Source organism: Ochotona curzoniae, unplaced genomic scaffold, assembly GCF_017591425.1.
Source record: "Ochotona curzoniae isolate NIBS_2020 unplaced genomic scaffold, NIBS_Ocur_1.0 contig_430, whole genome shotgun sequence".
Taxonomy (NCBI): Eukaryota; Metazoa; Chordata; class Mammalia; order Lagomorpha; family Ochotonidae; genus Ochotona; species Ochotona curzoniae.
This window is the reverse complement of record NW_024466219.1, coordinates 11929128-11952429: the sequence shown is the minus strand read 5'-3', so window position 1 is coordinate 11952429 and position 23302 is coordinate 11929128. Positions and strand designations below refer to the sequence as shown.

At 57.4% G+C, this 23302-nt stretch overlaps 1 protein-coding gene across 3 annotated transcripts in view; it reads left to right on the top strand.

The window, feature by feature from the left end:
* Nucleotides 1-23302, top strand: part of KIF21B (kinesin family member 21B) — a 44314-nt gene that overhangs the window by 5326 nt on the left and 15686 nt on the right. For 2 of the 3 annotated variants that reach the window (XM_040985428.1, XM_040985426.1), the window contains exons 1-19: nucleotides 7159-8854; nucleotides 8974-9123; nucleotides 9216-9350; nucleotides 9661-9828; nucleotides 10128-10243; nucleotides 10904-11099; nucleotides 12855-13044; nucleotides 14591-14654; nucleotides 14768-14983; nucleotides 15235-15319; nucleotides 15692-15809; nucleotides 16321-16512; nucleotides 17957-18156; nucleotides 20897-21004; nucleotides 21509-21577; nucleotides 21970-22199; nucleotides 22354-22501; nucleotides 22616-22810; nucleotides 22902-23003. In XM_040985428.1, coding sequence (XP_040841362.1) covers nucleotides 8357-8854; nucleotides 8974-9123; nucleotides 9216-9350; nucleotides 9661-9828; nucleotides 10128-10243; nucleotides 10904-11099; nucleotides 12855-13044; nucleotides 14591-14654; nucleotides 14768-14983; nucleotides 15235-15319; nucleotides 15692-15809; nucleotides 16321-16512; nucleotides 17957-18156; nucleotides 20897-21004; nucleotides 21509-21577; nucleotides 21970-22199; nucleotides 22354-22501; nucleotides 22616-22810; nucleotides 22902-23003 — 3180 coding nt within the window. In that variant the 5' untranslated portion in view covers nucleotides 7159-8356. Of the gene's footprint in view, nucleotides 1-6588; nucleotides 6812-7061; nucleotides 8855-8973; nucleotides 9124-9215; nucleotides 9351-9660; nucleotides 9829-10127; nucleotides 10244-10903; nucleotides 11100-12854; nucleotides 13045-14590; nucleotides 14655-14767; nucleotides 14984-15234; nucleotides 15320-15691; nucleotides 15810-16320; nucleotides 16513-17956; nucleotides 18157-20896; nucleotides 21005-21508; nucleotides 21578-21969; nucleotides 22200-22353; nucleotides 22502-22615; nucleotides 22811-22901; nucleotides 23004-23302 lie in introns of those variants that run through there. The other variant, XM_040985425.1, reaches the window with a different exon arrangement.

Genomic DNA, 23302 nt, shown 5'->3' with positions numbered 1-23302 from the left:
GCCTCCTAGGGTCTCAGAAACTCATGTCCCTTGTCCTCACAAACAAAACCTTCTTGGAGGGGTTCAGAGGCAGCCTGCTCATCATTGAGGGCACTGGACTGGAGGCCCAGCACCCAGGCTACATCTAGCCACCTTGACTTGGAGCAGAATGCCTCCAGGGAAGGAGGGTGCCATATCTGGGCAAAATCAGCTCCAAACCCCTCGGGTGTCTCAAAGCCAGACTCCCCTGAGACAAGCGATTTTGCTAGCAGCCGTCTTGCCCAGAGCTGGCAGGCTGCCACAGGGAGGAGGAGGAGGAGATAGGATGCTCATTAAGGTGGGGGTGTAGACATGCTCTCTGTGCAAAGAAAGCTGCTTCCTTTGGTGGGGATACTGCCTCTGGGCTCCTCTGGGCTCCTCCAGGCTCCCAGCTCTGTGCTCTTCCAGGCTCTGGTCTCAAACCTGAGGCCAGTCAGGAAGCTGTGGATACACTGTACTTGCTCCTGGGATCAGCCTGGGAGAATCCCACCGGGGTCATTTTTCACCAGCCACCCTTGCCTCCAAGCCTGGCACAGAGCAGCTGGGTGGGAAGCAGGCAGGCTTGCCTTGGATTTCATCTCTACCACCACCGATTGTGTGACATTTCACACCTTCCAGGTGTCACAGGGGGCACAATCCTACTGTTTGACAAGGTGTTTGCAGCAGTGTGTGTGTGTGTGTGTGTATGTGTGTGTATGTGTGTGTGAGAGAGAGGGGGAGAAAGCTGAGCGTGTTAGACCTCAGACAGGCCTAGGGGTGGAGGAGGTGCTTGAGCGAAGCGGGAGTGATGTGTCCAAGAGGAATGTCTGCTGAGGGCAAAGGGCTGCTTTCCTGGGCTTAGCCGTCTGGGCAGGCAGGAAGTGCTTTCTGCTAACTTTACTAAATCCCTCCTTGGATTTTGCCCCATCCTTGATGACATGTGGCTCCAGCAGTTCACAGCCTGGCTAAGTGGCCCTGTGTGCCAGGCACACCAGCAATCATAAGGCTCCTCTCTATGTCCCTGCCCCCAGGCCCACCCCCTTGCAGACATGTGCGCCCCCACCTTCCGCTGCCCCCTATGGCCTGTGTCTGGAGCCAGACGTGAGATGGGGGCGAGGAGGGACGCTGGTAGTCTGGGCAGATGTGGCCTGGTTCCTGGGGCTTGGGCACAAAAGACCCAGAGGCTGGCTTTGAGGGCCCTGCCGAGCTGTCCCTGTAGCCTCTGGGAGCTAGCTCCTTTTCGGGATCCCAGAGAAGCATTGTGGTCCTAGAGTAGGAAACGGTTGTTGGCTTTATTCCCTCTGGGCTTCTTCCAAAGGGTCTAGTTATAACACCATTGGAGGGGTGGTGCCTGGCCAGGGCTCTGGCTCATCCTGGGCCTGTGGAGAAGGCCCTGATGCCCAGGCCTGGTGACTGCTAAAGGGAGTCTTCCTAAATACCCGCCACAGCTCTGAGCTGTGTGGTCTTGAACTAGGCATTTCTCTCTGAACTTTTATTGGTCAGTGAGGGGTACATACCCACATCAGTGCTGGATGAGTGGGCATTTGGCAGCCCATTTCGGGGTTCCTGGCCACTCCCCATTCCAGCTTGCGGCTAGTTCAAACCCTCAGAGGCAAGAGATGACAGCTCAAGCACTTGGGGCCCTGGCACGCATACGGAACACCCAGAAGGAGTTCCAGGCTCCAAGCTTTGACCTGACCCAACCCCGGCTATCATGGTCATTTGAGAAATGAACCAGTGGACAGGCCATTGTCTGTGTGTCTCTCTGCCTTTCGAAAGCTTTCATATAAATAAATCCGGCACGAAAGCCTAGTGGCTAAAGTCCTCGCCTTACACGTGCGGGGATCCCATATGGGCACCAGTTCTGATCCCAGTGGCCCTGCTTCCTGTCCAGCTCCCTGCTTGTGGCCTTGGAAAGCAGTTGAGGACAGTCCAAAGCCTTGGGACCCTGCACATGGGAGACCTAGAAGAAGCTCCTGGCTCTTGACTTTGGATCAGCTCAGCTCCGGCTGTCACGGTCATGTAGGGAATAAACCAGCAGACAGAAGATCTTTCTTTCTGTCTCTCCTTCTTTCTGTAAATCTGCGTTTCCAATAAAAATTAATAAATCTTAAAAGAAAAATAACTGAATGATGGTGGGAGGACCTATAGCAGGTGCATCCTAGGTGGTGTGTAGCATGAGACCATCTTGCTCTCTGTGTGGCCATTGTGGTGGCTGTTCTTTGAGCGAGTTGAATAAATCAAGGTCAAGTACCAGCAGAGAAAAGACATCAGGAGCCAAAGGCTGTGCATCATTTCCGTAAGAGTTATTTAGGATTCTAGGACAGTTCTCGGTGAAAAGTAAGACTCTTCCTAGTGGGAGGCGCCTCAGCCTCATGGCAAAGCTATGGCCAGCAAATCAGTTAGGAACCAAAGGAGTGGCCAGCTGGGGCCATGCTGCAGGCACATGCCTGATGTGCCCATTGATATCCTCAGCACAGGGAGTTTTCTCTCCTTGGCAGCCTCTCCATGCCCCTGCTAGCCTGCCTCCGCCATCTCCTTCAGCTTCCCCCTTCCGCCCTGGCTCCACCAAGAACGCTGAGCTCAGCGCTTCCCACAGCCCCCGGCTCAGGCCTTTGTCCCGCCCTGTCGCTGCCACTCCGTGGAGGGAGCTGCTGTGTGGGGTCTGGAGGAGTGGCGTCTCAGCAGCCAGTGCCTCCTTGGCCCCCACTCAGCCCTGGGGGCGGGGCGGCTTCCCACATCACAGCAGCCCCTCCCCCCTCCGCTGGGCTGGTCTTGCACAGAGGAAGCCAGCGACCCCTGGGCCGGCTGTGCCAGATCCTGCCTCTGAAAAGCACTGGGCCCTTTCTCCTCCTCCAGCTCAGCCTGCCACTGCCAAGGAACAAATAGTCCAGCTCTGTTGTGCTCCGGGCCTTTCTGAGCAGGGCTGCCCTGGGCCTCCTTCCCTACAGGACGTGCACAAGGGGTGGACTTGGGGGAAGGTGCCCTCTGCTGAGAGTCAGAGAGTCCCTGGGCTTGGGCAGTCGACAGTGATAGGCAGCTGGGACCATAGGTTGCCAATTTGATTTTTCAAAAATGGGAATTCATCCATTATCTTTTTAAAAAAATTTTTTCATCTATTATTATTTGAAAGGCAGAGTGTGACCGAGAGGAGAGATGTCTTCCATCCACTGGTTTGCGCCTCAAATGGCTGCAACAGCCAGAGCTAAGCCATGAGCCCAGAGCTTCTTCCAGGTCTCCCACAGGGAGACCCAAGCCCTAATCCATCTTCAGCTACTCTCCTAGGCCAGTAGCAGGTAGCTGAATTGGAAGTGGAGCAACCATGAACCAGCATCTATATGGGATATCCACGCTGTAGTGGGTGGCTTAGCCTACTGTGCCACAGCACCGGCTCTATCCAGTATCTTGATCACCAAGCTTCTTCCTTGCCTCCTGAAGTCAGACACCTCACTTGCTTTACGCTCCTTCTGGCTCTGGTCTTAGCTCCTTGGGCTCAGGGTTCAGCTGGGAGAGGCCAGGGACTGATCCCTAAGTACTGGGGGAGGGACAGGGCCAACTGGCTCTACCCTCACCACCCTGCTGTCTGGGGAGGCTGCCTCCTTTCCCCTTATCTGGAGCTGGTGGGCCACTGCCACTTTGAGAGCAGCCCCTAAAAGTGACCTCACCCAGGGTGGGGCCAACAGAAGAGGCTGCTGGAGGGGGAAGGGCGAGGGGGTTCTTAGAAAGTACAGACTGGGAAGGGAGCTCCCAGAGGCCCAGCAGGAGTAGTGAGCCCCAGGAGAGGGCCCCTGCTCTCTGGTGTCCCCCGTGCAGGGCATGGATTTTGAGTTCACTCGGGTTCATGGCTTGGAGAGGACCTGTCCCAACACAGTTGCCTCTTCAAGGTGGGGCCTGCTGCATGGAGGGACACACAGAGTCCCCTCACAGAGCCTCCCTGGCTCAAAAGGTGGTGCCAGCCATCTCCTTAGCCTGTGGGGACTCAGGGCTGTCTGCATGAGAGGCTGCTGGGGAATTGCAATTACATTGACCATTGCCAGAGCAGAACATACTGGCCACTTTGCTATGTCCACTCTTCTGTGTTAAGTTGCCACCTCAAAGCCCAGCCACCTTCCTGGAAAATGGAGGTGGACTAGCCCAGCTCACAGCTGCATGTGGATAGGGTAGCCTGGCAGGGTCAGATACACAGAGAGGAGGAGAGACAGAGAGAAATAACTTCCATCTGACGATTCAGTCCCCAAGTGGCTACAAGGGCTGGAACTGCCCTGGGCCAAAGCTAGGAGCCTGAGGCCTCTTCTGGGTCTCCAGAGAGCTGGTTGGGAAGCGGGGCCACCGGGATTAAAACCCGCATCCAAATGGGATCCCGGCATGTGCAAGGCAAGGACTTCACCCACTAGGCTACCGTGCCGGGCCCTGGGGTCTGTGTCCTTTATCTCCCAGTGGTTCCCATTTGTCTAGGTGACACTGCTCACCCACCTGGACCCTAGCAAAGACCCTGGTCTTAAAATGACCAGCATGGGACTGGCTAGCTAGCTCTGCCCTTCAGGATGTGCTGGACCAACATGGGATTCCAAGGTGAATGCCTGATTAGCCCCACCACTCCTGAACCCTAACACCCTGGGTCCCTCCCCTACCTCTTCTGTCTCAACTGCTCTTGTGTGCAGGCAGGCTCCCTGGGTGGGCTGGTGGCTGGTTGCACATGCAGACGCTGGTCCTGTCACTGAAGGGTCCTGACAAGCCGTGCTGCTGCCTCCCACCCACCCCCTCACAGTCTCCAGAGATGCTGATTCGATTTCCTCCTATTGCCAGCATTGCCATCCGCCTGCTGTAATTAAATGCCATTTGAATTAGATCCAGAAATCCCATCACAAGCAGCCCCGTGGTGGGGAGTGTCTTCAGGAGCTGCTGCTAGCGGGTAGCACCGGGGACTTGACAGCCGCTGGCCGGCTGGAGTCTCGGCTCCCCTGGGACTTCAGACCAGTGCCTGCGTGCAGCACCCCTCCCTCCGAGCTGCCTGTCTGTCTAAGATACCTTGCCCTTGGCACAGGGAGCCTCGCTCCTCAGAGCAGCCTGGGAGGGCTGGAGATGACAAGGCCAGCAAATGCACAGGCTCCTTGCTGTCTGTGAGTGACCTGCCCCCACCCAGGTTCCTCACTTAGAAATGGAGGCGGCAGGACTCCCAGCGCGTTACTGAGGATCTGGGCTTAATACAGGCCTCCTACTTGTGCATAGTCTTCCTGGGTGAGTGGTCTGTGCCGCTGTTCGTGGTCAGGGCAGAGGTCTCACCGGAGCCCCACTGAGTTTGAGGCTTGGCCAGGAGTCAGGCTTCTGGTCTAGAGGTCCTGAGGGGATGCACAGGATCCATCTGGTCCCTTCCCAGGCAGGAATTCCTGCAGGGGGAAACCTCGGCCCAGCTCAGCTGGCCTTCGTGGGAAGAGTCTCTGACCTGCGGGGACCTGTACTCGCCTCAGGAAAAGCACGTGGTCTCCCATCTGGAGGCAGGGACTAGCCTAGGGGAGCTCCCCCGACGGCCTCCAGGACTCCTCCCACTGGTCCAGCTCCTGTATCTCAGCCAAGTGCAGAGAGAGCCCACACAGGCCAGCACCTCCCGCAGCTATAAGCAAGTGAGCGCTGGACACAGGACAATCCTCTTCTGATGGACGCTGGCCCCGGCCCCTCTAGTTCTTCTCTTGGTTAAATGCTGGCATAGGAGTGAAAACCAGACAGGCAGCCCATTGTGAGTGCCCTGCCAGGGCTGGCTCGGGTGAGCCTGTGGGCATCAGAACCTAGCCCACTCCCTTCTGCTTCAGGGTTTGGGGTACTTTTTGCCAAGCCCCCAACAAGCATGCCCAGGGACTCCGACTTGGTTGCCAAGGGGACCTCGTGCTGGCTGCTTGGAAGAGGAAGTTGAATGAGGCAGTTGTGTCTAGGCTGGCAAGGTTGGGGAGCTGGGGCTTCGAGAATTTGGGGATACGGGTCTGTGCCCTGGCTGTCCTGCCGTCTGTCCCCACTCCAACGGGGACTCTTGGCCTTGACTTGGGGCTGCCAGAGCTGTGTCTGGTCTGCTCCTGAGAAGGTCTGCCAGGCTATGGCATCTGAGGAGCTGGGGGTGGGGGGCTCGTTGGCCGCAGGGGCCCTGGAGGAGCTGAACTTTGGCCCTGGGGAACATGACTGGGAGCTGGATAGAGTGGCCACGCCTGGCCCTCTGAGCCTCACTTTGGCTCAGGAGCAGGCACACTGTCTTTTTTTCTCCTGCCCAGTGCTGGGTTTGGCTTGGCCACTTTACACCAAACACCCTGGGGCAACTCTGTTACATTCTCACAGCCTGCGCATTCATCCATAAAATCAGGCACAGATTTATGGTGAAGATCCTGTGAGTTTGCTTACAGCAACCACATTTAATGCGGATCCGGTGTGCACTGAATGCTGGGCACATGTTAGCAGCTGCTTTCCCAGTGAGGGGGCCATTGTTACTATTGGTCCCCGTGGACTCCCAGCCTGCCTTCACTCTGCCATGGAAGGGTAGAGCCAGCAGCGGTGCCCTTCAGCGCCCCCTGCTGGGCCTCACACTGGGCTCTCCCTGTTCCTGGGCAGGATCCGGCCCCAGCTGTCAAAGGAGAAGATTGAGGGCTGTCACATCTGTACCTCCGTCACCCCGGGGGAGCCCCAGGTCCTCCTGGGGAAGGACAAGGCCTTCACCTATGACTTTGTCTTCGACCTGGACACCTGGCAGGAGCAGATCTACTCGACCTGTGTGAGCAAGCTCATCGAGGGCTGCTTCGAGGGCTACAATGCCACAGTGCTGGCCTATGGGCAGGTCAGTCCCCTTCACTCTCCCCAGGGCCCATCCCTCTCCTGGTGTCCCTGCACCTCAGCCTGATCAGGGTGACAGCCCTACCTTTAGAGCCGTGCAGTCTGTCTGCTGTCTGAGGATGCTGCCTCAGCAAGCAGAGCAAGGAGTGCTAGGGAGAGGGATGCCTAGCTTTGGGACCAAGAGGGGTGCAAGTTTGACACACAGGGCCCCTGAAGGTCCTGGGTGACACCCTTCTTCCACCTCTACCACACAGACAGGAGCTGGGAAGACATATACTATGGGCACGGGCTTCGACATGGCGACATCGGAGGAGGAGCAGGGCATCATCCCGAGGGCCATCGCCCACCTCTTTGGAGGCATTGCTGAGCGCAAGCGGCGGGCACAGGAACAGGGCGTGCCCGGGCCTGAATTCAAAGTCAGCGCTCAGTTCCTGGAGGTACTGTGGCCTGGGACATGGAAGTTGGCCCTCCTCCCACTGTGGGAGGGTTGTGTGGGGAGCATGAGGAGCCCCAGGGGTGTTTATAGGTGAGGGACACCCCATGAGGCTCTCTGTTCCCATGGGGCTTGAGTGATGCCCCTCCTGACCAATTCTACCTGTGATGCTTCGAGCCAAGAGACTTTGAACAGATCCTCTCTCCTCTGGGGCCACTGTTGATTCAGATGGTAGTGCCTGGTGAGGCCCATGCTCCCTCCCTTCTGGCTTTCACAGGCCCCTCTGCATCCAAGCAGCCTGGTCCGTCGCTTCCTGACTGTGGCCTGCTCCACCCCTTGGGGCCTCTGCCTACAGGAGGGCAGGGTCCCTAGAGAAAAGGGTCTTCTTGGCATCTGGCCTCGTTCTGGCCCTGGGAGCGCACAGGGATGTGGCAGCCAGGGCCTTTCAAGGTCAGGCAGGCACCTCTGAGTTCTTTGACCCCTAGACCTGTCGGATCTCAAGCTCAGTAACCGCAGAGGCCATTGTTCCCCCTGTCAGGGAAGGATTTCTGGGATGGTGGGCACTTCTGCCTACTCTAGCAGCTGCTTCTCTAGGGCACAGCTTCCAGGGCTGCTGTTAACCCTAGCCCGAGGACCCTGGCAACCCTGGAGCCCTGAGGGTACCCCGGCAGCCCTCAGCTGTGGGAGTGTGACCTCCCTCTTCAAGCTGTGCATGCCCTACCTTGCTTCTATCCCCCCAGGGACTCCAGAGTGCACACCGCCTGTGCATCCAGCTGCACCGTCTCCCGTCAGCTTTCTTCCTCTCACGTCTCTTCCTTTTCTTCCCTTCTCCAACCCCTTGCTGTGGGTTTCCCTCAAAGAACAGGCCAGTTCCTGGAAAATTAATGGCCTGGAGTGAGCCCCAAGGGGTTAAATACGCCATCCCAATGCAGACAGACACACGCCTCAGCACCCATCTGTCCCCCTTCTGTTTCCTCTTCCCCTTCCTGTGAGGTATTTCTGTCCCTTTAAGGCCATCAAAGCCTCGGATGTCCAAGGGCTGCCATCTCCCACCCGCCCTGCCCAACGGGCCAACAAGATCTAACTCCCACACCGCTTCCATCCTTTTCCTGTTCCATGACCCAACTCTGCCCATTGGATGTCCAGCCCCTTAGTACGTGGACCTGTCCCAGCCAGTGCTTCCAAAGCACTGGAATCTGCATGGCTGCCTCCTCCCCCACCCCCAGATGGTGTGACTGCTCCTGGCCTGCAGGAGGCTACAGCAGTGGAGGGTGTGGGGATAGTGGCCTGCTCTCCGGAACCAGCACAGAGCAAGGTGCAACCACTGAGGGCTTGTCTTCACCTCAGCCCTTGGAGACAACAAGGATCAGGGTAGGGTGGCTCTGGTCTCCTCCAGGGCCTACCTCTACCCTCCCTCAGTTAAATCACAGCCCCATTTCCTCTCTCCCTTCTCAGAGACTTATTAGCATTTACCCACGTCAGGGTCCTGCTTCCTCAACTCCAGGTGGGACCAAGGGCTGCTGGAAGGTGGTTCTTGGAGAGCCAAGGAGCAGGGCACAGCCTCAGGCCAGCTCTGCCCAAGGCCCAGCTCTCCCTCCCCTGTCCAGGAGAAAGGTGGTAGAACTCACACCCAAGGGGCCCAGGGTTGGGGACCTGTGATGCATCAGTCTGCAAATCTGTGGGGTGGAGCGTGAGTGTGGGAATGCCCAGGAGCTGTCTCCTCCCCGCCGCAGCTCTACAACGAGGAGATCCTTGACCTGTTTGACAGTACCCGCGACCCTGATGCCCGCCACCGCAGGTCCAACATCAAGATCCACGAGGACGCCAATGGCGGCATCTACACCACGGGCGTTACATCTCGCCTCATCAGCTCACAGGAGGAGGTGAGCTCCCACTAGAGGGCCGGGCAGGCACGCGGTGCTAGGGAAAGGTCGGATCCCAAGTATTGCCTTCTGCCTTCTGCCTTCACCCCCAGCTGATCCAGTGCCTGAAGCAGGGCGCCCTGTCACGCACCACGGCCAGCACCCAGATGAACGTGCAGAGCTCACGCTCCCACGCCATCTTCACCATCCACCTGTGCCAGATGCGCCTGTGCACCCAGCCCGACCTGGTAAGGAGCCCCCTGCCCGAAACCCAGGAGCCAAGACTGGCAGAGGGCACAGTGTGGGTACAGAGCCAGCACACCAGAGCCGAGGCTGGCCTCTGCCACTAGTTGAGTTTTCTGCTTACCCACATCCACACAGTGGCGATCTGATGGCCTCTTTTGCTGCATTGGGACCAGTCACTGAGAGTTAGCTGGGGACTGTGGGTACTGAGCATGCAAGGGGAAGGAGGCCCAGGGCAGGTGTGGCCCACTCCCTGCCAGCATTGAGGCCAGGTGGGCCAAGAGCTGGACAGTTAGGTGCCAAACTTTGCTGCAGGGTGGTGAGGCCATACCTGGGCTTCCTGAGGGCACAGCGCCTGCGAGTGAGTATGAGACCCTAACCGCTAAGTTTCACTTCGTGGACCTGGCTGGCTCAGAGCGCCTGAAGCGGACAGGAGCCACCGGCGAGCGGGCCAAAGAGGGCATCTCCATCAACTGTGGCCTGGTGAGCACACGGTGGGCCCCAGCCCCAAACAGCAGCCTGGCTTGGGATCAGACCCTTGCAAGACCCTGCAGTGCCCAGGCCCTCCTTGGGTACCTTACTCCCTGGGCATCACTCCTGTAAGGTCTCTGGCCCTTCATCCTGCAGCCTCCTCCCACCTCCAATATCCCAATGTCACCAGCTCACATCAGCCTATGACCTCACCAGACAGTATGAATGCCACTGGGGCCAGGGAGCTGATCTGGGAGTTCCCATCCCCTGCCATGTGTATGATCCTGAGTGACAGGGTCTGTCTCCCACAGCTGGCCTTGGGCAATGTGATCAGCGCCCTTGGCGACCAGAGCAAGAAGGTGGTGCATGTGCCCTACAGGGACTCCAAACTAACACGGCTCCTGCAGGACTCCCTGGGGGGTAACAGGTACCTGGGGGCAGCATCCAGGGAAGGGGCAGAGGCAGGGGGCTGCTGGGGGCAGCATCCAGGGAAGGGGTGGGGGCAGAGGGCTACTGGGGGCAGCATCCAGGGAAGGGGTGGGGGCAGGGGGCTGCTGGGGGCAGCATCCAGGGAAGGGGTGGGGGCAGAGGGCTACTGGGGGCAGCATCCAGGGAAGGGGTGGGGGCAGGGGGCTGCTGGGGGCAGCATCCAGGGAAGGGGAAGGGGCGGGGGGCTCCTAGAGAATACAGATATGAGGGTTTGCTGCATCCTGACCCTGGGGAGGATGGATTGAAGTGCTCCATGGCCTTTGGCCAAATTCAGTTTCCTTAACCTGCACAATAGGAAGTCATACAGCCCAAAATGAGATGACAGATGGAAAGCGTTAGAAAAATGTAAGGGCTGTGTGACTCAGGCTTATAACTAACTGTGGCAGTTACCCATCACCCCTTCCCCAGCCTTGTTACCTGCCTTCATTGGAGTTACCCCGGGTTGGCACCTCCTGGACAGGTAGCCAGTCCCAGCCCCACATGGTGGGTTCTGCCCCTGTGAAGGGCTGAATTCTTCCAGCATTAAGGCAGGGGTGGGGATGGACGAGCAGAGGCGATTGTGTCCTCAACTTCATGCTGGCCTGGCTGCAACCCCTAGCCAAACCATCATGATCGCCTGCGTGAGCCCCTCAGACCGGGACTTCATGGAGACCCTGAACACGCTCAAGTACGCCAACCGGGCCCGCAACATCAAGAACAAAGTGGTGGTGAACCAGGACAAGACAAGCCAACAAATCAGCGCGCTGCGAGCCGAGATCGCCCGTCTGCAGATGGAACTGATGGAGTACAAGGCGGTGAGCACCCCTCACCCTTGGGTGCCAGCCAGCACTCCCGCCAGCGCAGACTGAGCCCTGGCATGCTTAGAATGCCAAGTTTAGGCAGGGGGAAGCCCCATGCTTACCTGGATGTCGGGGGTTGGGCCAACACCATCTAAGGTACTCTTGTGTCTGCTGGACACGCAGGGCTGGCATGAAACAGGATCGCCAAGCCATGGTGCACAGTGACTGCTGGAAGGGACCGTGGGGTAGTCCCAGGTGCTGCGGTGGGCAGAGGAGAGCACTGGCCTCCTCACACACAGTGGGCCTCATGGAGGAGGGGCCTTTTGTGGGCTTTGAAGAATGAATGGAGTATTAACAGAAGGAAGCGGGGGCGGGCAGGCATTCTGGGTGGAGAACATGTCATACACAAAGGATTAGAAACCCTGAGTGCTTGAGAGAAAGTGTGTGAGTTCACACAACCAAGGCTGACATCACCACCTGTGGCCATGGCCTGTGTTTAGTGCCAGATGGGTTTTTGTTTGGCTCATACTCTTTTTTTAAATAATGTACCTTAGGGCCTGGTATGGTAGCTTAACAGCTGAAGTCCTCATCTTGCATGCTCTGGGATCCCATATGGGCACCAGTTCGTGTCCTGGCCAACCCACTTCCCATCCGGCTCCTTGCTTGTGGCCTGGGAAAGCAGTCAAGGATGGCCCAAAGCCTTGGGACCCTGCACTCGAGTGGGAGACACAGAGGGAGGCTCTAGGCTCCTGGCTTTGGACCAGGACAGCTCTAGCTGTTACAGCCACTTGGGGAGTGAATCAGCAGATGTAAGATCTTCTTTGTTCCTCCTCTCTGTATATTGGACTTTCCAATAAAAATAAAATTAAAAAATAATAATGCACCTTAATTGTCAGCACAGTGACAGAGAGGGAGAGCTGCAGACAGATTTTCCTTCCACCTGCTGCTTCACTCCCCAGGTGCCTGTAACAGCCAGGGCTGGGCCGGGAGCTCCCACCTGCAGCAGCCAGGGCTGGGCCAGGCTGGGCCAGGAGCTCCCACCTGCAGCAGCCAGGGCTGGGCCAGGAGCTCCCACCTGGGCTTCCCACATGAGTGGTAGGAACTCGGGTACTTGGGTCATCATTAGCCGCCTTCCGGAGTCCATCAGCAGGAAGGTGGATTAGAAGCAGAGCCGCCAGGACTTGAACCTGCACTGTGCTATGGGTTGCAGGCAGCTTAACCTGCAGTGCCACAATACTTTCCCTCTCATCCTTCCCAGAAATCAGAAAGGTTCAGTTTTTCTAGAAAATGTGGAGAACTGACACCATGTGCACTAAGGTGGCTGCCCCCTTGAAAATCTGCCTGTTAGCTACAGTCAGCTCCTCTCCGTGTTGTAGACTCTGACTTAAAGAAGCTGTACTTTGAGTAATAGGTCTTTCCACCACAGTAAGTTTGATCAAACTGAGTCACTCATTTATGCTAACTTCATGGTCCACATGAAGTTTGACCCTTGGATTAGCGTTTATGGAGAAGTGCGCATGTTTGGTGGGGAGGGTGGGGCTTGTGGAGAGCTGTGAACGGTTGTGCAGAATTTCGACCTGTTGTCGGGGAGAGCTATAGGAACTTACTGAGCAACAGCAAAACAGAACTGGGTTCTGGGAAACCTGGAGCAGAGGAGGCCGGCAGTTCTGCCCATCCACGGCAAGGGAGGGCACTTGAAGGGGGCATCACTGTCTCCATCATCCCGTGAGCTCCAGTGCCAACCTGCTTCACATCTGCTCCTCCTCCCAGGGCAAGCGCGTGATTGGGGAGGACGGTGCTGAGGGCTACAGTGACCTGTTCCAGGAGAACGCCATGCTACAGAAGGAGAACGGGGCACTGCGGCTGCGGGTGAAGGCCATGCAGGAGGCCATCGACGCCATCAACAATCGTGTCACCCAGCTCATGAGCCAGGAGGCCAACCTGCTCTTGGCCAAGGCCGGTGAGTTGGGTGTCCAAGGCCAGCTCAGAGTGTCCTGGAGCCGGGCCCTGTGCCCGCTTCCCCACCCCAGAACCTTGAGTGGCTAGGCCATTCACCCCGTGAGCTGAGCACCTCATTTTTGCAAATTTTTTTCCAATTGATTTTTCAGTATAGTTAGGGCCAGTGTTGTGGCACAGTGAGTAAAGCTGCTGTCTGCAACTCCGACATCCCATATGAGCACCAATTTTGGCCACTCTACTTCCAATCTGGTTTCCTGCTAATGACCTGGGGAAAACAGCAGAGGATGGCCCTAGTGTTTGGGCCCTAGGATGCATGCGGGAGACCTGAATGAAGCTCCTGGCTTGGACCTGGCCCAGTCCCAGCCATTGTGACCATGGGATGGAAGATCTGTGTCTGTGTCTCTTCTTTATCTATGTCTTTCAAAATAAATCAGTCAATCTTAAAAATAAATATAAATAAAAAATAAAAATAAGAGAGAAGTTCCATCCATTGGTTCACTCTGCAAATGGCTGCAACTTTAAGGGCTGAGGCAAGCAGCCCGTGGCTCCCACATGGGTGGCAAGGAGCCTCTACTTGAACCGTCAGTACTGCTTGCTGGGCTCCACGTTTGCAGGCAGCTGGAGTCGGGAGGAAAGCCGGGCATGGCACTCCAGTACCTGCAGGGTGGGGTGGGGTTCCGGCATCTTAGCTGCCGGGCTCAATGCCTGGGCCTGAAACACACGGTCTGTGTGAACACGTGACAGAGGCACTCCACACAGAAAGGGAGAGATCAGAGTTTTTCTCACAAACTCTCCACCCTGCAGCTTTTCTGCTCTCCCACAGCAGAGAGCAACATGACGCTGTCTCCTGGCACTTTGCACTTTTCTCAGTGCACTTGTGTTGTGTGTGTGTGTGAATAGATGCTACTTTTTCTGTGTTTGAAATTATTTGATGGTGCTTCCAGAGTTCTTGGGAAACAAGATGACAAAGTAACTTTATTTTGGTGGATCTTTAAAAATCTGTGCATAGTTTTTCCATAATATGCATTTACACTACATTTAAAAAAATTTTTTTATTGATTTGAAATACTTATTAAATATTTACTTTTATTTGAAAAACAAAATTCCTGGCTTCTAACCTCAGCCTGGCCCAGCCCCAGCTCCTGTGGCTGTTTATAGAGTACAACAGCAGACAGCTATCTCTCCATTTCCCTGCTTTCCAAATAATAAATAAATAAATAAATAAATGATGGGAAAAAAAGAATATCTATTTAATTGTTTTGAAGCCACATATATCATGGTGTTCCATTAGAGACAATGATGAGACTATGGCATAGCAGCGCCCTCTGGTGGATTTTGGGATCATTGGCTCGTTTCCGTTTTCCTGCTGTTGTCAGGTGCTTGTGTGCACCTGTGCACGTTCCCCTTGGGCTGTTGCTTTCATTCTGGAAAAGGCTCCCACGCTCACCCTGCTGAAGGTGCAGGCCCAGGGCTCAGGTGCAGAGCTGAAGGTCCTTGTTGCTGTTTCTCTTGTTCACTGTTCCCCCCTCTGGCCCTTCCATCCACAGGTGATGGCAACGAGGCCATTGGTGCTCTGATCCAGAACTACATCCGGGAGATTGAGGAGCTGCGGTGAGCCCTGACTAGTGTGGGCCACAAGGGAGGGCCAGAGGTAGAGGTGGGGTGGAAACCTGGGCCAGGGCAGGCCAAAGACAGCGCCCACTCACCTCTCCCTCTACACACAGGACGAAGCTGCTGGAGAGCGAGGCCATGAATGAGTCCCTCCGGCGCAGTCTCTCGCGGGCCTCTGCTCGCAGCCCCTACGCCCTGGGAGCGTCTCCAGGCGGCCCAGCCCTCGGAAGCCCAGCCAGCTCCATGGAGGATGCCTCCGAGGTGATCCGCAGGGCCAAGCAGGACCTGGAGCGGCTCAAGAAGAAGGAAGTCAGGCAGCGCAGGAAAAGGTGAGCATGCTGCCACCACCTCCCCTGATCCCCATGGCTCCCCCAGGATTGCCTGGGAATCCGTGGAGCAAATTAGCTCAGCCTCCCATCAGTGTACCCCCTCCTTCTTCCTCCCCAGCCATGAGTAATTGTGGGCCTGATTCTGCAGAGTAAAGACATGGTCCTATCCCAGGCAAGAGCCTTCCTCCTCCTACCCTGGTGCTCGGGGCTCAGTTGATCCCTAATCTGGCCTCCCCTTTGCTCCCCCAAAGCAGCCCAGAGAAAGAAGCCTTCAAAAAGAGAGCGAAGCTCCAGCAGGACAACAGTGAGGAGACTGACGAGAACGAGGCTGAAGAGGTGAGGCCACACCCCCTGCTCACTGCGCACTCACCCCCTGCCAGCTCCACACTGCTCAGGTGCCCGGTGTGGCCTTGCGCCAGTGGAGGAGGGGTGGGTCTGCATCTGTTGGGTCCTTGGCCTTCCTGATCACACTGACTGGTTGCCGTGTTGCTGGCCATCCCAAATGGATGATGCACGGAGGATGGCTGTCCCAGAGGACTCTGCCAAGGCTCCTGGGGGAGGTGGTGTTGTCCACTGGGGACGTGGCAGAGGGGCCAGCTGCCATCTCTACCCTCCGGGCACAAGGGAGGCCTTGGGTCTGGACCAGCCTCTGCTCCCAGGCCCCTTTCCCCGAGGCCAGGCCCAGCCTTCATGGTGCTTGGTGCCCAGGAGGAGGAAGAGCGAGACGAGAGTGGCTGTGAGGAGGAGGAAGGGCGTGAGGATGAAGACGAGGATTCGGGCAGTGAGGAGAGCTTGGTGGACTCTGATTCCGACCCCGAGGAGAAGGGTGCGTAGCCCTGGCTGGGAGGTAGGGAGGGGTGAAACCTGCATCAGTCGGCACTGGCCCCAGAAAAGTCCCAAGCAGTGCTCCCAGATGGGGGTCAGGCCCTGTTGGAATGATTGTCTAGGGACCGGAAACTGGTGACAAGGAGAACAGTGATTAGCACTGAGCGCCACGCCCCACACAGGCTCCGCCTTCGTTTGGTCCATGCAGAGCTGGGCCTCCAAGAGAGGCCTGGCTGGTGCCAACCCCCTGTTGTTCTTCGGCCGCTCTGGCCCACATTCCAGCCCGGTGCTCCTGGTCCTCTCACCCACCCCCACCTCCGCAACAGGTGGACCCTCTTCTGGGGTTAGGCCCTGCCTTTCCAGGGCTCCTCTTTCAGTAACCCCGGCCCTGATGGCAGCACATCCTCCCTTCCCCTCCTCTCCGCTGAGCGGCCACAGCTGATGGGCAAGCCCCAGTCTGAGCCTGCAGGCTGTGCTGCAGGGCTGAGCTGGGCTGCATTCTCTGCTGGCAGAGGTGAACTTCCAGGCAGACCTGGCTGACCTGACCTGCGAAATTGAAATCAAGCAGAAGCTAATTGACGAACTGGAGAACAGCCAGCGACGGCTGCAGACGCTCAAGCACCAGTATGAAGAGAAGCTGATCCTGCTGCAGAATAAAATCCGCGACACACAGCTGGAGCGGGATCGCGTGCTGCAGAACCTCAGTGAGCCCGGCCCCAGCCCCGATCAGGGCACCTCGGCGCTCTGGCCCCCAGATAAAAGCTCATGTGGCCAACCGTCGTTCTCCTGCCACATGTGCAGTTGGCTGGTTTTTAGCTTTTTCCTGTCACCTAACATCTTAGAATCCTTTACCTGCCTGGGCATGGCAGTCCAAGGTGCTGCCTGCCTGCAGTGCTTAGGGTCTGTTCCTCTAGTCCATGGTCGGTCTGCCTCCTGCTGTGCTGCAGCCCATTCATCCCTTGCTGTTTATTTAGCAAACATTTGATAAACACACGTTGCACAGCAAGCGATACTCTGGGTACAGGAGAGACTGGGTTGAGCCAAATCCCTGTGGTGGAGAGACCCAGACATAACCAGAATGAAGAAACGGGATGACCAGTATTAAGAAAAAAGAAAAAACCAACACAGCAGGAAAGGGGATAGGGAGCCCCGGGGCATGGTGTGGCATTTTAGAAAGGCTGGCCAAAGGAGAGTCCACTGAGAAGTGACCTTGGCACTGACCTGATGGCCATGTGGCAGGGCAAGGACATTTTGGGTGGAGGAAGCAGAAGTTGCCCTGCTGTGGGTGGGCACATTCCGGAGGTGCTGGCAGGATGACCAGGGTACCAGAATGGTTGAGATCATGGTGAAAGGGGATAATGGGTCAGAGAAGTATGGGACCCTGTCCTGTTCCAAAGACAAGTGACCAGGTCACTGTGAGGACGTTGCCTTAAACACCTAAGCAAGATGCGGGGAAGGCCAGGGGCTTTTGAGAAATGTTGGTGATGGGAAATGGAGAAGCATTTCTAGGCTCTCACTTGGGGTGTCATGTAGGGGAGCAAAAGTCGGGGCTGGAGCTCACTTGGGAGATCCCGGAAGAGATGGCCATGGTAGGAGGTGGCAGGATGAATGGTACAGGTTGAACCTAAAGGATTTGCTGAGGTTGGCTGGGAACTGGAGTGGGGAGGAGGCCCAGGAAGCCTAGGCATTTGCTTCCAGGAAGACAGGGCTGCTGCTTCCAGAGGTGGGGAGGGGCACCTCCTGCCGCACCTGCTCAGTAGAAGGCGTCTGGAAGTTTTGGAAGCAGAGGTCGCCACGGGTCAGCTTCTCCCTGCTGCTTGGGCCCACCTCACTGTCTTGCCAGCTCTTCTCCTTCCCATTAGCCCCAGCTCCTGTCTCCACCGGGTATCTTGGGGCAAAACATAGTTACCACTGAGTGGGCTGCAAGGTCCTCATGGAGGCTGGGGAACAAGGACTCAGGAGCTGGAGCCGGCCCCTGACGTTCCAGCAGAATGTCATAGCAAAAAGGGACATCCTAGCCTACTCATGGTTCACAGAAATAGGAACAGATTCTGGGAGAGCTGTGACTTAGCCAAAGCTGTGCAACACGACTGGAGGGCGGGCATATGGGGCACAGCTGGCCCTGACCGTGCCTCCCTCCACTCTCAGGCACCATGGAGTGCTACACGGAGGAGAAGGCCAACAAGATCAAGGCAGATTACGAGAAAAAGCTGCGGGAGATGAACCGGGACCTGCAGAAGCTGCAGGCAGCCCAGAAGGAGCATGCCCGGCTGCTCAAGAATCAGTCACGCTATGAGCGGGAGCTGAAGAAGCTGCAGGCCGAGGTGGCTGAGATGAAGAAGGCCAAGGTAGGGGCCGAGGGGCTGCAGCAGTGGCCAAGGCGTGACCCTGCTATGTCATCCTAGAGATCCTTTGCTGTATTCAAAGCAATCATTTGTCATATCCTGGGCCCACACCATTGCCAGGTCAACCCTGACCTGACCCTGAACACCAGCCTCTTAGCTGAGTCCGTGTCCCCTTGTAGTGTGTGTGCCATAAAGGGCTATATGTGGGGGTCTTGTGCAGGACTGCTGCCTTTCTCAGGATTCCTTGCTCAGTGCTGCCCCTGTGGTGGGAAGCTAGTCCGCAGGTCCCTCTGTCTTCTTCCAGGCCTGGTATCACCATGAGAATTTTGTTATTCCAAGGCTTTCTGTGACCAGGTTAAAGACTGTAGGTATGGTCACATTAAGGCCCTTGGAGAACCCCAAAATGGAGTCTGGTGGTTATTCCCACTTTGTGCATGGGAAGGTGAGGCTCAGAGAAGGGAATTCCCATTGCCAGGAGGTCATGTTGTACCCCTAACCACTATGTGTTGGAGTGGCCCTGGCCACCTTTCCTCAGAGTGCGAGTCTTGTGTCCAGCACCCAGGGCTGCCCTGGATCCTACTCAGAGTTCAGCAGACCCAGTCTCCCTTCAAGGCTTGCCCTCTCTGCCCTCCAGCCCCTGGCATAGCCCCTGGCGTAGCCCAGCTACCTACAGCCCTGGATCCCTAGCACAGCCCCAGCAGACTGTGAGGTCTGTCTGGGCAGCAGGCCAGAAAGGAAAGGTGAGCTTCTAGAGGCCCACTCCCCAGAGCCATCAGCAACTGTATCACTGACCTTCCTGTCCACTCAACTGGCGCTGACCAGTGAGCAAGAGGAGGCGCAGGGGTGCTGGCTGACAGACATTCCGAGAGCAGATGGGCCTATAGCTGTCGTTGCAGCCCAGCTCCCTTACCTGGGCAGGTGTCCCCAAGCCCAGACCCCAGGTGCAGGTGTTCCAGCAGTGTTACCTTGCTGTGCTCAGTTGGCCTGGGCTGACCCCAAAGAACCCCATTTCATCTTCCCCTGTGTCTACACTGTGGACAAAACACCATTGACGGGACTAGGAGTTCAAGTACCTGCAGTTCCCCTGGGCTACAGCGCCTTCTGGTGGTGTGGTCAGAGAGCCCAGAAGGCCTTGGTTGCCCCCAAGTATAGCTGTACCCTCACTGGGGCCTACACTTTCTATAGCTGTTCCTCTTGCCTCTGTTCCTTGCTTTGTCACCCTGGATGTCCCTAGCCAGTGCCTCTTTAGGGTGGCACTACACAGCCCCGCCAACCCCCTGCTCAGCTGACGATGGAAATAACTGAATACCCCTGGTGTGCTGGGTATCAGAAGCACCCACATACACATGTGTGTGTCACTCAGGATCTCTGAGACCCTCCCTCCAGGGCCCCACTCTGACCCTGTGACTGTGAGCCTGGGACTGGAATGGGAACAGACATCTTTGGGTCATCCTAAGGGAGGAGCCCAAGTTGTCTACTGGCAGGACAGAGGGTACAGCATTCCAGGGCCTCACCAGAGGCTGTGTCCAAGAATCTGCCACCACAGTGGAGCCCCAGTGAATCACAGGACCAGGGGTGAAGGGACGCCGACACAGGGTGTCCTAGGAGGAGGGCTCTGTGCCTTCTGCTTCAGATCCGTGGCACAGCGCTGGCCTGGGAGCCATGGCCCATCTCGGCACCTGTTCCAGCAGGGTCACGTCTGTGCTGACCTCCACAAAGCTGGACCACATGCGCACTGCTGGGCAGATGGGCCTGGGACCAGGGGGAACATGGCAGTCCAGGACCCCTGACTCTGGGAGAGACCCCCGCCCCCAGCCCCAGCTAGTACCTAGCTCCCACTGTGCTGGAGTGTTCAGGGCCACATTTCACCAAGGGCATGACTTGGTCTTCCCAGTCCCTGTCCTTCAGGACACTTGTTCTGTGCCCTGACGACCTCTGTGGATCCAGCTCGGCAAAGCCTGACCCCCAAGGGGAAACCTACTTTGCCAGCTACTGGCCCCTTGGCACCTGCTCCCTCCCTCTCTGGCTGTTTCCCAGCTGTCAGGTGGGTGACATTCCTGGTGATGTCTGGGGTCTCGTGGGCCCATGTAGCCATCCTGCCATCACTGGAAGGCATCTAGGGTCCTGTGTGTGTAGTCTGCCATCATGGGTGCCAAGCCCCAGGATGCTGGCTTCCCAGCCCATTGGGCAGTCTTGGCTGCTCTGCTATGTTCTCTATATCTTTGGCCAGACCCTGGAGACCCCTGGGTTCCAGGCCATCTGTGCTAGTCTCTCACTCTGCCCTCCCTGCCTCAGTGCCACCCGAGGCTAGAGAAGAAGCTAGACTGAGGAGGCAGGAGAACCCTGGGCACCACACTCAGCCACCCAGAGCTTATTTTCAGAACAGCCCCAGTAGTTCCTCTCTTCCATGAGTATCACTAGGATGCTGCTGAAAGCATAGTAGTTCTCACTATTGCTCACTGTTGCTCTGTGCACCTGGTCCCAGCATCTGTCCCTGACCTACACCTCAGCCCTGTCCACAGCTTGGGCTGTCAGTGACAGAGACCTAGGGGCTGGGACACTTAGCCATGCAGACCAGGGTAGGACAGTGAGAACACCTACCACGGTTAGGCTGGCCGTGTGGCCACCCTTGCCAGAGATGGTCCAGGTGACTTCACCTCCCATGATTGCTGTCCCCCTCCCGGGCTGCCACACTGCCAATGTCCTCAGCCCCGCCCCATCCCTGCTGCCTCTTCCCATCCAGGTAGCCCTGATGAAGCAGATGCGTGAGGAGCAGCAGCGGCGGCGGCTGGTGGAGACCAAGAGGAACCGGGAGATTGCTCAGCTCAAGAAGGAGCAGCGACGGCAGGAGGTGAGGGTGGCCCCGAGGGGTCCCAGGAGCCATGAACCCCACGCCCCCATCTTCCCTGTATACCTGGCCTCCCAACCCACCCACCTGAGCCTCGGTCCTCGGTCCTCACTGGGCTCAGGGTAGAATGCAGCCTAGCAGGGAAGGGCGTGGCCTTGTAGACTTCCGGTCCAACCGCTATGTGTTCCAAGGAGGGTGTGAGCCCCAGAGCAAGGCGGTGCCCGGCCCAAGGCCAGCAGGGCAGCAACACATGGCTGCCAACCTGCAGAGAGGCCTCCTGAGCTGAGCTCTTGGCCCAGGACTCCTCGACCATGGCAGGAGACAAAGCTGAGGGATTTGGCCGTGCAGTGAAGGTGTGTCTTCATGACTTCTGGGCAGGGTTGCTCACCTCCAGATCGTACACTGTCAGCCCCTGGCTGCAGGAGCACTGCCCTGACTGCCAGGCTTGTGGCCCTTGGGCCGGCCAGCAGGGCTCAGGTGCCACCCCTCCTTTTCTCTCACCCACAGTTCCAGATCCGGGCTCTGGAGTCACAGAAACGGCAGCAGGAAATTGTACTAAGGAGGAAGACCCAGGAGGTGAGACCCTGCTGGTGGGGACCATGGCCTCCTCAGCCTCCAGCGAAGCACACACGGTGTTCCCCTTCTCCCCTAGGGCCTTGGGGGTGGCATCCCAGCACTGGGGTGAAGGCTGCATTTCTGTCTGTTGGAGCCCAAGGGAGAGCAAGGTGTGGGGGTGTGGGTGTGGGGGGACGTGTGTTCCTGGCTTACCCTACTCTGATACAGTGAGAAGAGCTGAGGCCACACCCAGATATCTGAGCTGATTGTTCAAACAAAAAGGTGGCAGTTGTTTTGGGGTTCGTTTCGCACAGGGGATACCTTGGCCTTTGTGCAGCCCTAAGCCAGCACCAAAAAGCCTCTATTCCCAGAGGTTTCCTGTTCACCTGCACCCTTTTCCTTCCTACCCCCAGGTGTCTGCCCTGAGGCGTCTGGCCAAGCCCATGTCTGAGCGGGTGGCAGGGCGTGCCAGCCTGAAGCCACCCATGCTGGACTCTGGGGCCGAGGTCTCGGCCAGCACCACCTCTTCTGAGGCCGAGTCCGGTGCCCGCTCCGTCTCCAGCATTGTGCGCCAGTGGAACCGCAAAATCAACCACTTCTTGGGAGACCCCGCACCCACTGCCAACAGCTCTCGCCCAGCCAGGTGAGCCATGCTAGCGATGGATGCCCTGGCCCCGGGGGGTGGTGACTGAGGCAGGAAGGGGCGCTGGGAATGTGCCTGCCATCCCATCCCTGTCTCCAGATGTGGGCTTGGGAGTTCATTGCAGTCTCCTCTAATGCCCTCCTCTGTGCCTCAGGAAGAAGTTCCAGAAGAAGGGGTCAAGCCAGAGCTTCAGCAAGGCAGCCAGGCTCAAGTGGCAGTCCCTGGAGCGGCGCATCATCGACATCGTCATGCAGAGAATGACCATCGTCAACCTGGAGGCCGACATGGAACGGCTCATCAAGGTCCACCACCTCCCTGACTGCCTACCACTGAAGTGCAAGGGCGCTGGGGATCACAGGGGCCAGGCAAGGTCAGCAGCTCTCTGAGGCCTCCTCTCCCTCCCTTCTGCCCTCCAGAAAAGGGAGGAGCTGTTCCTCCTGCAGGAGGCGCTTCGGAGGAAGCGAGAACGGCTGCAGGCCGAGAGCCCCGAGGAGGAGAAAGGGCTGCAGGAGCTGGCAGAGGAGATCGAAGTGCTGGCCGCCAACATTGACTACATCAATGACAGTATCACTGACTGCCAGGCCACCATTGTGCAGCTGGAGGAGACCAAGGTGCCCACCTGGCCCGGCCCTGGGAGGGCTAGGGAAGCTAGGGGGACAGGGGCATCCCCCGAGTGACGGGATCTCTGCCTCCATGCACCAGGAGGAGCTGGACTCCACGGACACCTCGGTGGTGATTAGTTCCTGCTCCCTGGCTGAAGCCCGCCTTCTGCTGGACAACTTCCTCAAGGCGTCCATCGACAAGGTGAGCCGCAGGGACTGGCGGTGACCTGCAGGCCCAACTTCTCACCTCACTGGCTACGAGCTGCCTCACTGGGCCCCGAGTTCTGCAGCTGTAAAGCCAGCATAATGACTTAGAGCCAGCTGAATCGCTTGAATGGGATGATACACATAGAGGGCTTGGCTGGTGCCATGAGTGGTGACCCCACAGGCCTGGCCCCCTGCAGCGCTGAGCTCGAATCCATTGGCGGTATAGCAGTGTATGTATTGTGGGTGAGAGAGCAGGAAGTGGACAGACAGGTGGCCCATACTCTGCCAGGAAGG